The sequence below is a fragment of the Sturnira hondurensis genome, unplaced genomic scaffold, assembly GCF_014824575.4.
Source record: "Sturnira hondurensis isolate 20B ecotype Veracruz unplaced genomic scaffold, ASM1482457v3 Scaffold0000880, whole genome shotgun sequence".
Classification (NCBI taxonomy): Eukaryota; Metazoa; Chordata; class Mammalia; order Chiroptera; family Phyllostomidae; genus Sturnira; species Sturnira hondurensis.
Window position 1 is genome coordinate 7,505,509 of NW_028073511.1, and position 14,652 is coordinate 7,520,160.

Sequence of the window (14,652 nt, forward strand, 5' to 3'; positions counted from 1 at the left end):
ATAAATTCAAACTTTACCATAAATATGTATGTATAGGAAAAACAGTATATCTGGGGTTTGGTACTACCTACGGTTTCAGGCATCCACTGCATCTTGGAACATATACCCCGTGGATAAGGGGGGACTCCTGCATTACTTCTGCTACCATTATTTTTAATATTATAGTTAGTGCCTGTTGATTTGAAAAACTGCAGGAGTCCCACTTTATGCAAGAGACACCCCACCCCCACTCCTTAAAGCTAGAAATTTCATTACTGCCGATGACTTCTTTCTGACTTACCTCTTGCCACAGTGTTTTGAAATGCATCTGTTTCTGAGGTGAGGTAACATACTCAGTTCCACTTGTTTGGGTGAATTATTTAGCTAGATTGTTCCTTACAGACCTAGAAAAATGGGTGCTGAAGCACCTGTGGAGTTTGGAGAAAAACTGCTGTGGAGAGAGAGCAGCAAGGGAGGGGGAGGAAGGGCTGGGTGCCCAGAGCAGAGGCTAAATTCATCAGAGAACTGATTTCTGCAGGAGGCCAGCCCTGTGACAGGAAACCCATTGTTCTGAGGAAGGTTCAGCCTGCACGGGGCACCAGGCCTGTCTGAAGCCGCGGTGGCCGCAGAGGTCTCTGAGCATCTGCGCCACAGACTTCCCGGTTCCTCTGCCAGAGGGCCAGCTTTTTCACCTCACGGAGTTGAAAGCTTAAGGGCTTTCACGGGAACTTTGCAAGGTCTATCGCCCACCTGGCAGTTCCTTCAGGATGCCTACACCTCCTCTTCCTTAAAAATCAAGGAAGTGACTAAATGTACCATGTGTCAACACATTCAGCTGTTACCACATGCCTTTCCCATTCTCCTGGGTGCTTCAAAGTCAAATACAAACACTGCAGCTGAAATGTGCTTTGCAAAATAGACGTGCTCAGGAAAAGGTACGTGCCAATTGTTCATTATTTTGTTTTTTATGAATTAATACATTCTGATAGGAAAGGCTTTGTAAAATAAAGTGTCCTAAGGTATTTCATGGGTAATTTCATGGGTATTTCATGGGTATTTCATGGGTATTTCATATTTTATTTTAATGGTTTTTTAAGGCAAAGATAAACATAGTACTGTCATTTCTTAAGAGGAGGATTGGATGTCATTATATGAGGGTTCTAGGCAGAAAGTAGTCCTTTGCTTCTGTGTAAACTCTGCCAGATCAGCTCATTCCAGTGCTGGCTTGCCAGGCATGTTGAGGGAGTTTGGCCAAGATAAACACTGGTTTTAGGAGACAAGGCTTGAATTGAGTCCCAATTCTTTTTCTTTTCCTATTGTGACAACCTTGAATAAGTCATTTAATTTGGACCTCAATTTCATTTTGAAAATTAGATGGAAAAAACCACAAGCTTCAAATTTGAGGTCAAGTTTAAATGTGATTAAAAGTAATAACCTGTTTTTTAAAAAAATTAGTTAATTACAAACTGTTATACCAAACAGAGTTAGTATTGTATTTTAGTTTTATATTGTTGTCATTATCATTCATCAGTATAAACTGGGGGGCGGGGAACTTCAAGTAAGATCTCAGTTCTAAAATGAAAGCAAATTGGATCAGAAACTGACCTGAGAGAACTGAGAAACAAAAGGGTCTGCTCAGGGAGATTAAAAAAAGAGGCCCTGAGACACAGAATTAGATAACATAGAAGAAAATGTGGATGCAAAGGCACAGAAGTGAGACGGACAGACAGCAAGAGAAGAGACCCAGGAATGAGAGGTTCCAAGTCAGACTCCAAAGCAAAGGCAACGACTTCATCCCTAACTCGGTGCTGAGGATGGAGAGGACAGGAAGTTGCAGACGCGCTTTTCTGCGGGCTGAAGACACTATGGACCTTAGTCACGAGGTCACTCCCTCCTGGATCTCCTCTGCTAAGGTGTTGTCTACAATCAAAGTGTGATGCTTGTATGCATACATTTTTGGAATTTTTTTTGAGAATGGCTAAGCTGGAGCTGGTCCCAAACCTGTACTTTTTCACAGTCTGAAGTCTGGAAAAAACCCCAGTCATCCAACATTCTGTGTTCCACCCACACATCTCCCATATTTATGTGGCCACGGGACAGAAACCAGTTTGTGAAAGGGCATCTAACGTTCTTACCTGGAATGCTTATCTCTCCCTCTTGCTTCCACTCCACTCGACTCCAGTTAACGTTAATCTCACTGCAGCAGTTCAAAGACACGGGATTGTTGTCGCACGTCACCCTCGTGTCTTCACTTGAGAAAATTTGGATGGGTGTGACATTGATTTTTTTTCTGGACTCATATTCAAAAATATCTAATGTCAGTTTGCAAATATATTCACCTGTATAGAATACACAAAAGCATTTACTATTACTACATGTGTGTATCACCTTAGAAGGATGATAGCTTTGTCTCGTGTCCTCACAGTGCTTCAAGAAACACCATTTTCAAAATCATCTGAGACTTGGTCTAAACAGCCCTAAAGGAACATTCAGGGAGTGAGATGGTCAATGCAGATATTTCTAAAGACTCAAGGTAAAGAACAGACAGGTGTTCTAAGGAAATAGCAAAAATCTCAGAGTCCTGGCCGGTAAGTAAAGTGTGTAAAGATGAAAAGAGGGAGAAGAAAAAATTATTAAGCCTTGGAAAATTAGAAGATTATGGATAATTTTAGCATTCTACTTAACTCTGAATCAATAAAGATGTGATAGGACCTATGTTTCTGCAATCCAACTTCATTCAGAGAAAAAGATGGCTTTGTTGACCTCTGGATTATAATGGGGTTATTAAATTCTAAAATGTCAGGTTTAAGACTTATGCTTCTGCGGTGGCTGGGGGAGAGGGGCAAGGAGGGGCAGGGAGGAGGGATTACAATGGAGTACAAGAGAATTGGGGGGAGGGGATGGAAATGCTTACTATCCTGACTGACTAGGGTGATAGTTTCAGGCATATACCTAAACTTATTAAACTGTACACTTTAAACACGCACAGCTTATTATGCATCTATTCTATCTCAACAAAGCTGTTTAAAAATTAAAAAAGAATTAAAAGTGTAAATTGCTTTTTGTCTCAGGTTACAACTCATAAGCTTCAGTAAGTGTGGAAAAACATATCTGTCTCCCAAGACTAATTTGCTTGGCTGATATGCCATGGGACTAATTTTCAACTTGGAAAAGTTGAGCCTGATGACTTCTCTTTGAAGATGAAATGCTATATGCACTTCCTGTACTCTGCTTCTCTGTGAGTTCTTCATGCCTTTCCTCCCATCGGTTATTGGCTGGAAACCCACCGGCGTCCCTCTGAGTGATGTTGAAGATGGTGAGGCGTGACACTGAGGTCATGTTGTTGAGCACGGCGGTGTCAATCCAGAATCTGCTGCTGTTCTGGATGTCAGAGCGCTTTCCCACATGGTGCCAGGACACGTTGGAGGACGGAACTTCTGTTTCACACACCAGAGTGACCGTATCCCCTTCAAAGATGATTTCTGGTATGACAGAGAACTTAGTTTCATCTGGAAACCCAAAGAAAAGAATTATTGGGATCCTGAAGCAAATAAATGCAACTGATGCTACTCGCCAGATGCTGCGATCACAAGGGTTGTCACACAGTCACCACAGCCCCTGTGGTGCTCTCAAGAATGGGGCAGCCCGTCCGCCTCCCTCCATCCCTGGGCACTTGGTGTCTGGGGCCCAGAGTCAAGCCGGCCAGGTACTAGGGACACGGTTTCCAGTCCAGGATCTTTGCACACTTAAGAGCCCTCATGGTAGTAATCTGAATCCCAAAGCTATTTTTAATTTTTCCAACAGTCTGGCAGAAAATTGCACATTTGTTTATTAAAAAGGCACACCAGCCAACTTAAACATCAAGTTTCTTGGCCGTCCACTCGGATAACATCACCTGCTTCTCACTGATAACTGATATCTCATGCTGAGTGGAAGCTCTGTTCTATGCCTTTGATGAGTTAGAAATGGGAAAATGATTGTTTTAAATAATCAAGTCTGGGAAATAATTTTTTAATACCTAATACCCATGGGTCCTTACGTGTGGGAGCCTTATAAACACCCAGGTCTGGCTCAGAACCCTGGTTCTGTGCCTCAGGCAGCCGTGTGGCCCTGGAGGGCCTGCTGGGCCCCTCTGAGCCTCAGCTCCCTTATGCGGAAAGCAGTGCAAGCTACCTTGGGAGGTGCTTTAGGACAAAGGTAGCTGTTATTATCGTTTTCACAGTAAAATCCTGGAAAGCCACTGCTTGAGTAATCTCACAGATAGAAATAAAAACCCAATATTTGTTATTTTTATATGTCTTTTTAAGGTGGTTCTTTGCCTACATAACAGGCAGTTTTTGCCCTCTCAGCTGTGTCTTGTGCTATACCCTCCCTGAGGCCCATGTGGTGAGGGAGTTTGGGAGCTGCATGAGGGGACGAGGTGGCCTCTTTTGCAGGCAGCTTCATCGTGAGGCCAGCCCTCTCCATGTGGTAAACGTGGGACTGAAACACCGTAAAACTAATTTGGGGTGACGATGTTCTGGTCAACATATCAAGGTATCTAAATATTTCTTATCACTTTTATTAGGTTCCTGAGTACACTAAAATTTTTAAAACTCACATTCAACAGTTGGGAATCAAGGCCACTCGTGAGTATTTAATGTAGTGAACTGGCTTGAAGTCACACAAACTTGTGTTACTTACTATGTGTTCTTGAACGCACTGTTTACCTTGTCTTAAGCCTTCATTTCCTCACCTGGGAAATGAAGATTATATCTACCTTCCAGATGACATAACGATAAAATATGAGGAAGACACTGGGCTTAACATAGAAAGATACACTAATAGCACCCTCTTTTCATTACTATTGTAGCTAATAACTATGACTAGTAAAACTGCCAGTATCGTAGGGTTGTATGGAAGTGATCACAAATTTACTGGCAGTGATTAAAGAAAGAGCGTTCTAGTTAAGAGGCCCTGCTGATTCAGCAAGCATCCCCAGAGGATTAACACACAACAAAATCAGTGCACCTGTTCTGAAGAGTGCCCCGTGCCCTTGCTTTTCATAGAGAAGGGTTTAAAAATAAGTTCCTGATACCAACTCATTCCATCAGCATTTTTCTTTCTTGTTCTCTTCTTGTCCCCTGCCCTTCAAATATAATTTTTAAAAAGCACTCAGTCAGTTGAATTTTTTGAATATCTGTATTCTGGATAAACACCACCAACATCACGGTGAGCAGGGTGGTGTCTGAGCACGCCACGGAGCCGCACAAGACGAAGTTCATGTTCAGTGCTCTAAGGCGGAGGGTATCCCAGAAGCACACTCTGGTCTTTAAAGGAGGACGGAGAAGAGTATAGACCCTCTTCAGAAAGGGGGATGTAGGGCCATTCACAATGATGTTGGAAGAATAAGCCACAGACACCAAAGCACTTTTGTGAACCACAGTGTCAGACGGACCATCATTTCTTGACTGACAGCCACTGGTCAGTTAATCTGCTGGACACTTACTCGTCTCACCGTCTGGCTTTCCTAAGCAGAACTGAAATTTTGCAGAAAGAGGAATCATAATGGAAGCTTACCTGTGCTAGAAACTACTATTCTCCTGTGCCCTCAGAATAATTTTTTAAAAAAGAAAGACTTTTGGGGGGCAAAGCGTCATTGGTTGGTGGGGTGCTGTCAGGGTGGCGTGGCATTGCTAAAATTGCTTCTGCATGAGTCTGTATTTTTAGGCCACTTATTCTCTTTTCTTTACAATTTTCATCAGTTTGTTGCTACCTTATTTACTCTGTCATTTTATTTTACTCTTTTATCTTGTTTTTGTTGTAGCACTTTCTTACCATTGTGTATCTCTCTTTCAATATTTTATTTTTAAAAAGATCTGCTGTCTAAAAACACCAGCAGAGACTGTAAAGAAAGAGAGCAAACATCTGCGGTGAGGATGGCCCAACTGCTGAGAAGGGTGCCCTTTCTCCAGTGATGCCTGGGACAGGTCAGGCCTTGTCCTCCCCACTGTGACCACGTCGCTCTGAAGAGGAACCATCTTTACTTGGGAACCACAGACTGAGTTTCCCAGACATCTGCTGGCCAAACTCCAGCCCACCAGATCTCTGCCCCACTGGGTCCTCACATATTCCACAAGCAGCATTATAGGTCCACCCACTACTAACACAACAGAGCCCAACCCTGAACCCCACTTGCAAGATGGGGGAGAACTTCTAAAATCTCAGGATTCTTGCAACTGTTAGATGTGATCCAAAGCAGTGGTTCTCAAACTTTCCCATGCATCGTGTCACCTGCAGGGCTTGTTAAAACACAAATGCCCTGGCTGGTGTAGCTCAGTGGATTAAGCTCGGGCCTGCGAACCACATGATCGCAGTTCGATTCCCAGTCAGGGCACATGCCTGGGTTGCAGGCCAGTTCCCAGCAGGGGATGTACGAGAGGCAACCGTACATTGATATTTCTCTCCTTCTCTTCTTCCTTTCCCCTCTAAAGATAAATAAATAAATCTTAAAAAAACACAATTGGCCCCTATTTGGTCTGGGGTGGCCCCAAGAATTAGCATTTCTAACAGTCCCCAGGTGGTAATGATGCTGTTGGTGGGGGGCACCCTTTGAGAACTATTTCTCTGAAGTAACAGCGGCCCCCTGTTTAGTATCAGTGCATTCCACAAAGTTGTGGTCCCCACCTGAATCACAACTTTGGCTTTACTTTTGGTCTTACTACTTTTAAAAAATCGGTAAACCCAGATGGATCTGTGGCCCCCTTGCAAACTCTGCCCCCTTGGGGTCCCTCCCGCCAACAGCAGTGACACTGGTTCTGCTGCTGTCACTGCGGGGAAGCTCTGCAGCAGCCCTAAGATGGGGGATGGCACAAAACCCCACGCTGGGGACCTGAGACCCTCCACAGGGAACATGGCAGTGGAATTTCTGAGGTTTAAGCATAACCATAAACATCGCTGTTGCATCTAAATGGAATCTCTGCACAGGAAAAACGTAGCAATGGTCTACTTACTACTAGCCACTGCTTGAAAGGAGCTGTAGTCCATTTTGTAGGTCTGGTTGAGGTTCTGTGCGACTAGGTCATTCGCTTTCCGCATTAATCCCGGTGACGGTGTTGTAGTCTTGACTGCATATGTCACAACCACACTGCCGGGCCTGGATGGGGACCATCAGTTCAGTAAAGCAGTAACTGACCTGGAAGGGTCTGGACCCTTATGGTTTATTTGTGTGGGAAAACAAGTGGCAGGAAGGGTTCACGGTAATCGATGTGTTTCAAACTCTAGTTGAAAGCCTGAGGTGGGGCTTGCACACTCAAATGGATGCAAACAGCTAACATAAATGAACAAAATAGCCAGACAGAGATGAGGGAACATATCACGTGAGCTGGCCATAGGGTGCCAGCCATAATACAGAGACTTGTCACATAACCAGGCTGGCCCATTGTTACCGGAGAAGCTTAATATCAAGGGAAGCCAAAATCCTGACTGTTTCTGTAAATATTCTTAATTTTTAATATTGGCCAGCTTTTCGAAAAACTGTGCAAACCAGCTCATGTCTGCTAGGGTGTCCAACTTCCAGGAGAGCCACCCCATTGCAGCCTGCCTCTGCAGTCCTGGTGGGCCAACTTTTCTTGAATAAAGGCATCATTGCAAGACATTGTTTCACTTTTCTATTTCTGAATGTCCTTAACTACAAACGTATCCAATATCCTTGCAAAATCCTTGTGTGTGTAGAACACAATGAACACAACATTTTTCTCACTTTCCTTCTAAGGAGGTACCTCTGTAAGGTGTAAACTACAATTCTCAGTATTTTAGCCCCTTTGAGCCCAAGCATTCTGCCCCCACTGAGCATCCCAGATGTCACGCCTCTGACAGGCTTTTTCTCCTTCACTAATGCGCTGGTCTGTGCCATTAGATAGAAATGACCCAATTATGGCATTCTTACCTGAACCCTGTCACAGTCACCAAGATGAAGCCTGGTAAAATACTGTAACCTTTATAGAACTGGAAAATAAAGCAAGACAAGTGTCATGAATCAAGGTCCAGTGAGAGAGATGACAAAGAGTAGAAACCAAGTAAAAAGCACGTATTATTTATTACTCGGAGTACAATTCCGTCCTGCATGTTTTGTTAGCATTGGCATCAGTAGGTCTTTGAAGAAGTCATTCCTATCTGCCTATGAAAGCCTGCATTCTCTAAAAAGCGAACACCAGATTAAATGTGTAAAGAATTTACTCAGGGAAATAGCTAGGAAAGAATGGGGAGGAGGCCTCAGGAAGGAGGGAGGAGGAGGGAGGGAGGAGGGAGGAGACCGCAGGGTCTCTGCAGGGAGGAGACCGTGAGTGGAAGAGAGCAGGAATGAGGTGGGATGAAATCCTCCTAGACGAGACTGAGCCTAGGAAGCTTCAATAAGGCCTTCAAAGGGGTCTCGTATCTGCCAGACACAGACCCGTCGAGTTCATTCATGGACAGCCAGCAGCAATCACTGCAGGGCTCTCAGAGGCAGGGCAGCTGGGCCCCTGTCAATTCCAGCCCCTGTGGTTGGAGATCCACTGGTGCACTCTCATGGCCGCCACACTGCCTAACACATTGCACTTAAATAACGCAGCATTGGTTGAGCAAATGTGGTTTTTGATGATGTTTTTACTCCGGTGTGTTTCTCTGAATACCAACCGTACGAGAAATTCAATTTGATTCAAGTCACATTTACAGGGCAGATGTCATATGTAAAGAAAGCACAGTGTACCAGGTACCTGGATGGACAGGACCCACAGATTAGCATATTTTTCTATGTATAATGTATACTTTTTTACCCAAATTTTTAAGGGAAAAATAAGGATCTGCATTATACATGGGTAGTACCTGAAATACCCTGTATCTGTTCTTGTGCTTTGTAATTATTTGTTGCATAAAATTTCTTGTGCTATAATATGTTCAAAAATAAATGCTAAAGTTCTTTTATAATACAAAAACAAGTATCTAATGATCTATACATAAATAATTGAATTAAAAAATTAAAACAAAAGATTTTTTTTCTGAAAATTTGGCCCAAAAGGTGGGTGTGCATTACACATGGTAAAATACGGTAATATATCATTCTCTTTCCTCAAAAGTATATGATTTTGTGTGTGGTTGTGTGTATGAGGAGGGTTCTCATGTTGTACAGAAGCTGTGACATGCCAGATATGTAAATCAGAGGTCCAAGAGCCCTACTGAGTAGGGCCCTACTGGCCCTACTTTACCATGGTACCCGGGGAAAATGTTACTGAGGCGTGGCACACTCAGGAAAGCTCCTAGCCTGCTCCTGCCCGGAGAGCTAAGGAAGTCACTATCTCAGGCTACCTGGAGTATGTGCACACCCGTTGGGAAAGTCTATTCCACATAGGTCAATTCAAGGAAAGCATTTCAGTGTAGATGAATCAGTCCAGTGTAAAGCACTTACAATAGTGTCCGCCACACAGTTGACTAACAGAGAATATTCTCCATTTTTACATGAGTAAATTTAAACCTGTCTTAAGTGTGAATGTCTAGGGACCACTAGTGCAGCGTGATTTAGAACCCTCTGTGCCACCCTTGGGCTGGTCAACTCAAAGGATGGTAAGGGCTTCATCCATGTGCTATGTGAAGACAAATAGAAGTGCACATCTGCTACTCCTAGATCAAGTTCATGGGCCACTGAATAGGTTTCAGTGAGTTTATGTCAGCAAATCTTACCAGAATCAGTTCTGTCCTGGGAAGAAATCCCGCCTATAGGTCAAGATGATGTCACACCATCCCCTGAACACTGTTTGCTTTGAGCACTTTTTAACTCATCATCCCAGAAGTGTAGGGATAGTTTTGACATCCACATTCCTAAATTCTGACCGATCCAAGCAATCTATCCATAGTTAATGCAGCAGATTTAGTTCGGTCCAAAGTGTCTGGTTAGGAGGCTCCCGAGGCCCAACCTACCGCTGTTTCCAGGTCAGTCTTGTAGGACCTGTAGAGGGCAGAAGAAGTGTTCCTGAGCTCTTCTTGAAAGCCCACATTGAGTCTGACTGACATCCTCAGGGTTATAGCTGAAAAAAAGAGACAGTATTTTAAAATCACACAGGACAGAGAAACATTTACTTGATCTGATATGAAATAGCCACTGAAAAAACGAACATTTAATGAGCAGTTACTTACCTCCCCGGAGCTGGCAAAAAGGTCCTTTGGGGGGCAGTCCTTTAAGGCAATTGCAGTGGTGCCCTGTAGGGGAGCTGTCATGGTCCTGACAAGTGACATTGGGAAGGCACTGTTCTTGAGGCCACCTATAGCCTGTCTCGCAGGAGCACCACATTTCATTTCCGGTAGGTCTGCAGACTAGCATCAACCCGAGCGGTGAGGAAAGAGAAGGTGGTCACCACGTTTGCATTTACAGACTACAAGTGTTATTTATAGGCTAACTTGATTCCATATTGTCCTCTGGGAAGTCAACAGTACCGCATGCAATTCCCATGATTCATTCCTGTACGCATCATCATGCTAGTAGGCATGGGCGTCTAAAAGATGACTCCTCCAACTCACCCATGGGATGTCTAAAATGACATTGTGATAAACAGATTTCTGGACATCCAGTGTATAATAGCTAACCTCCAAGACGGACCCTGACCATCCCTGGCTCTCGAGGTCTTCACACCCTTTCATAGCACCCTCTCCTATTGTACTGGGGGTGGTCTGTGTGACCAGTAGACTATAACGGAAGTGACTTCAGGCCCTCAGAAACTGTGTGGCATAATAAATGTCTGTTGTTTGAGTGCTAAGTTTGGGGGTCATTTATTACATAGCAATAGATAACAAATATAGAGTACAAGTAAAATTGTGCCTTTTACATCTCATGTCAAATGTGAGCAGCCCAAAGAGATTCTGCTCCCACAGGGACACTGAAAAATGCCCTGGAAACAGAGAGCTTTGAATTTACTTCTAAAACTGGACCAAAGTAATATTGCTGGATGCTGTTTGTTCTGCACATGGGCACCTGGGCAAAGGCTCAACAGAGTGTGTACCCAAAGGAAAGCCACCCAGTAATTGTTCCTTAAGTAGGAGTGACAGCTGAGTTCCAGTGAACCCTTGGACACGGATGCAACTCTGTGCTCCGGAAGTCGTGGGAGCTGAGCAGAGGCATAAGGAACAGAGGAAACCCAGGCTGCTGGTGATAGTGGTGAATTGGCAGGGGAATTTGAAGGGAGCCAATAAGACCCCCTTTTTCAAAATCTCCTATTGACCTGAAGTCACACTGGTAAAATATGTTTTGCTTCGTTTTGCTTTCATTTGTTCATTTTTTGAGGGAGGAGTGGAGGTAGTATTTTAAGAACTTTTAACCAAAATAAGAGGGTGCTTTAAGAGGGTGACAAAAGCTATAATCACCAGACCATCTACTGCATTCCAGGTATATTTGGTGCTTTACATACACTGCCTGGCTCTTAGTTTTGTTTGTCTCTTAGTTTTGTTTGTTGTTATTTAAAAAATTGAGAGGATCATAAGGTAAGCTGTTGAAAGAATGGGCAGGGAGAGGCATGGGAAGAGGGGAATGTAGAAATTTTAGGTGGTGCTTAGACATTAGTATCATGGTCAGAAAGTCTAATCTTCATTACCCACCCATCACTTCTCACCCATTCCTCTCCCAGGTCAGCTCTCCCCAGCCTCCCCTGCTAGATTTGAGGTCCATGAGCCTAAGGTTCTCTCAGTTTGCTACCAACGAAGGTTTCACTCCTTCAACGTGAGAATAGCCAGTTCTGCTGGCAAGATAAATTAAACTTTCCCAGGACATTTACATCTTAAAAGAGAAAGAGCACACACAGTGAGCCCCTGAAATCACACCTCCTTCAGTAGAACAAAATAAACCAGGAAGCATGTGTTCATATGTCTGTGTTGAGTGTGTATAACATTATTGGCTCACAACTAAACCTCATGTTAACACTCACATGCTATTCAACAAAAACAAAACTTATTTATGTGACACTTACTGGTCTATTTTGTTTATTAGATTTGCTTTCTAGTATCCGAATAGGTACTAAAGTTTTTCATTAAAAATATTGGAAAGCAAAACAAAATTGACTTAAAATCTATCAAATTATTAATTTTCCCCCAAAATAGAAGAAATGATTTTAGATGCAGATCTATGCTGAACGGAGGCATCGAAGGCGTTTCCTATGTTGTTCCAACATAACTGTTTTGTGAAACATTCTACAGAAGAGTCCTGTGTGTGAATCCTTTGAGGAACATTGTGGATGACTCACAATGCACACTGGCATTTGATCAGAGAAGCTCATGGTGACGCAAGGAGATTAAGGCTAATGTAGAATTTGGCAGGGAATAGAATCCAAAGGGAGCTATAAGACAGTGATTTCAGATTCAAGCAGAACTAAAGAACTATTTATGAAGATACATAAGAAGTATGTACTAAGAACTAAAGAACTAAAGATGAAGTTACATAGTGTGACATTGTGTGCACTATTTAAAATATAAGAATTCAAAAGGATTTTGAAAAATAAGAATTTTATTCTTGCCACCATTTTAGAATAGTAAAGCCTAATATCTTAGTGCTTTGCAATTTACAAAGCAGTAACTTTTTATAAGACAAGGGATTGTACCATCTTATAGCTTCTATGGCATAGAGGTGATGGTCCCCTGAGACATAGGAGAACTAGCGAGCATGACCTTGAAAAGGAGCCAGTGACCAGAAAGTCTAATCCCATAGTCTGGGAGGTTCTTCTTCATGCCTTGCTTCTGATCCAGGCATATACCAGGTTCCTATTTCCTGACCCATGATTTCAAAAAGAAGGGAACTTGCTACTTATTAATACCCTGAACCAGTACTTTCTATATCTACTGATTGCCTAGGGGAAGAGAATCCAGTAGTTTGTCATGGCCGTATCTTGGAACCACTTTGTAGCAACCAACCAACAAACCACCTAATAAGTATTTAGTCACCATCCAAAATAAGCAAACTGGCTGCAGAGTTTACCAGTAGGGATTTCATCTAGAAGGCTATGAAGTTGTAAAATCACATATCAGGCCCATTGGGTCTTTTCACTAGCCTACTAGGTGTACTTTTTTTTTTACTTGTAATGAGCTCAGACTGCCTTCCTCCTGATATGCCCAGTCCTCCATTCTAAAGCAAAGGGACTTTCACTCACCTGTTGTCACCTCAATGCTCAAAATGTTGGTGGCTGGGTCAGTGTCATTGCCTTGAATTGGAAAACTGAGACTGTTCAAGTAAGCTTTGATAGGATCCAGGAAGGAGGCATTTTCCAAACTGATCTCAATGTCCACAGTGTACTCTTCAGCTGCAGGATGACTTGTCGAGACTGAAATGAAAGCACACAAAGGCTGTAAGAACTTACCATCAGTGGTGGAGGGAGAACGTGATAGACATATAAGTACTTGAAGGTAATCACAGGAATATGTGGATGCTGGACACACCATTCCTTAAGAGTTTCTAATGAAACCTTCGAGAGAAAAAAAAGTTTGTGCACTGACTACCACAGCACCCCCTTCATGATGCTTCCTTCCTGAGACTTTGCTATTTAAAGGAGCGAGGCAACTGATCTGTCTGGTCTCCTCACAGGGGCTGTTGGCTATTTGAGAGACTCACAGGCGAAGCTCAGGACTTGTCCTTCCTCTCCATTCCCACACCCTTCTTGGTGTCCAAGGCCAAGAACCTCCATGGGGAGAATGGACTATAATAGGGCAAGAACAGAAGCAGAGAGACCTGGTAGGTAGGTTTTGGCAACAGTCTAGACAATAAATGCCAATAAAAGTCTTGACTCACCAGGATGACCAATATGTTTCAAAAACCATTCGACTGACATGGATGTACTTTGAGAGCTTTAAAATCTGGACCTATGATGCCTATTTTATCATACAATTAAAATTCTAGGTGTATTTTCTAAAATGGCAAAGAATGTCTCCCATAATATTGCAAGACTTGTTTTAAATGTTCTAAGAATTATTTATGTGAAACACTTAAATAGAGTAATTTTACCATGGGAAATTCCAGTTGATAAGTTCTTGTGGTAGAAAACTGTAATGTTTCTTCACTTAGAGTTCCAAACTATGTTTGTCTTAGGATGTTGGTTTAACTCATTTACTTTGTTGAGAATTATTTCATTTTTGGCACCATTCAACTTAATGTAAACTGTGAAAAAGGTCTGTGCAGATTTTCTTAAAATTAAGAATGCACTTAATGTATATATATATTTTTACTGTAGAACAAGTGACTGAGTTGTTTTAAAAAATACATTTACTGTAGAACAAGTGACTTTCAAGACCCAATGTGGAATCGCAGTCTATTCTGATATTATGCCATTGCCTCAAATTTCCCGTTTGTTTATTTATATGCTTGTTTTCCCCCATGATTCTCAAATGGTTTGTGATGAAAACAAGTTACCTGAGGGGAGGTACTTGGAACTGCTTATCTCAATTTGTGTGAGCCAAACTCTGAACACAGTACTTGCCCATTGGGAACATTTGCAAAGGGGCAGCTGCCTGATACTTATTTACAAGGTCTGCCTTAGAGCACATTCTTTTTCCTGAAAAGTAATGTTTACGCTCTCCAGATGATTCCTCTTTGCTGCATCAGTCTACTCTCCTCCCCTGAATGTAAACAGGATTTCCTGGACGGGAGCAGCTTTTGAGATCAGTGAGGTCTATAATAACCAAAAATCA

At 42.7% G+C, this 14,652-nt stretch overlaps 1 protein-coding gene across 4 annotated transcripts in view; it reads right to left on the reverse strand.

The window, feature by feature from the left end:
• The window catches only part of ADGRF5 (adhesion G protein-coupled receptor F5), a 99,523-nt gene that overhangs the window by 30,197 nt on the left and 54,674 nt on the right, over positions 1 to 14,652 (reverse strand). For all 4 annotated transcript variants that reach the window (XM_037054379.1, XM_037054392.1, XM_037054374.1 and 1 more), the window contains exons 4-10: positions 13,122 to 13,292; positions 10,129 to 10,305; positions 9,913 to 10,019; positions 7,907 to 7,965; positions 6,972 to 7,114; positions 3,267 to 3,488; positions 2,115 to 2,318 (exon numbers count right to left, since the gene is read on the reverse strand). In XM_037054379.1, the coding sequence (XP_036910274.1) occupies positions 2,115 to 2,318; positions 3,267 to 3,488; positions 6,972 to 7,114; positions 7,907 to 7,965; positions 9,913 to 10,019; positions 10,129 to 10,305; positions 13,122 to 13,292 (1,083 nt within the window). The remainder of the gene's footprint in view (positions 1 to 2,114; positions 2,319 to 3,266; positions 3,489 to 6,971; positions 7,115 to 7,906; positions 7,966 to 9,912; positions 10,020 to 10,128; positions 10,306 to 13,121; positions 13,293 to 14,652) is intronic.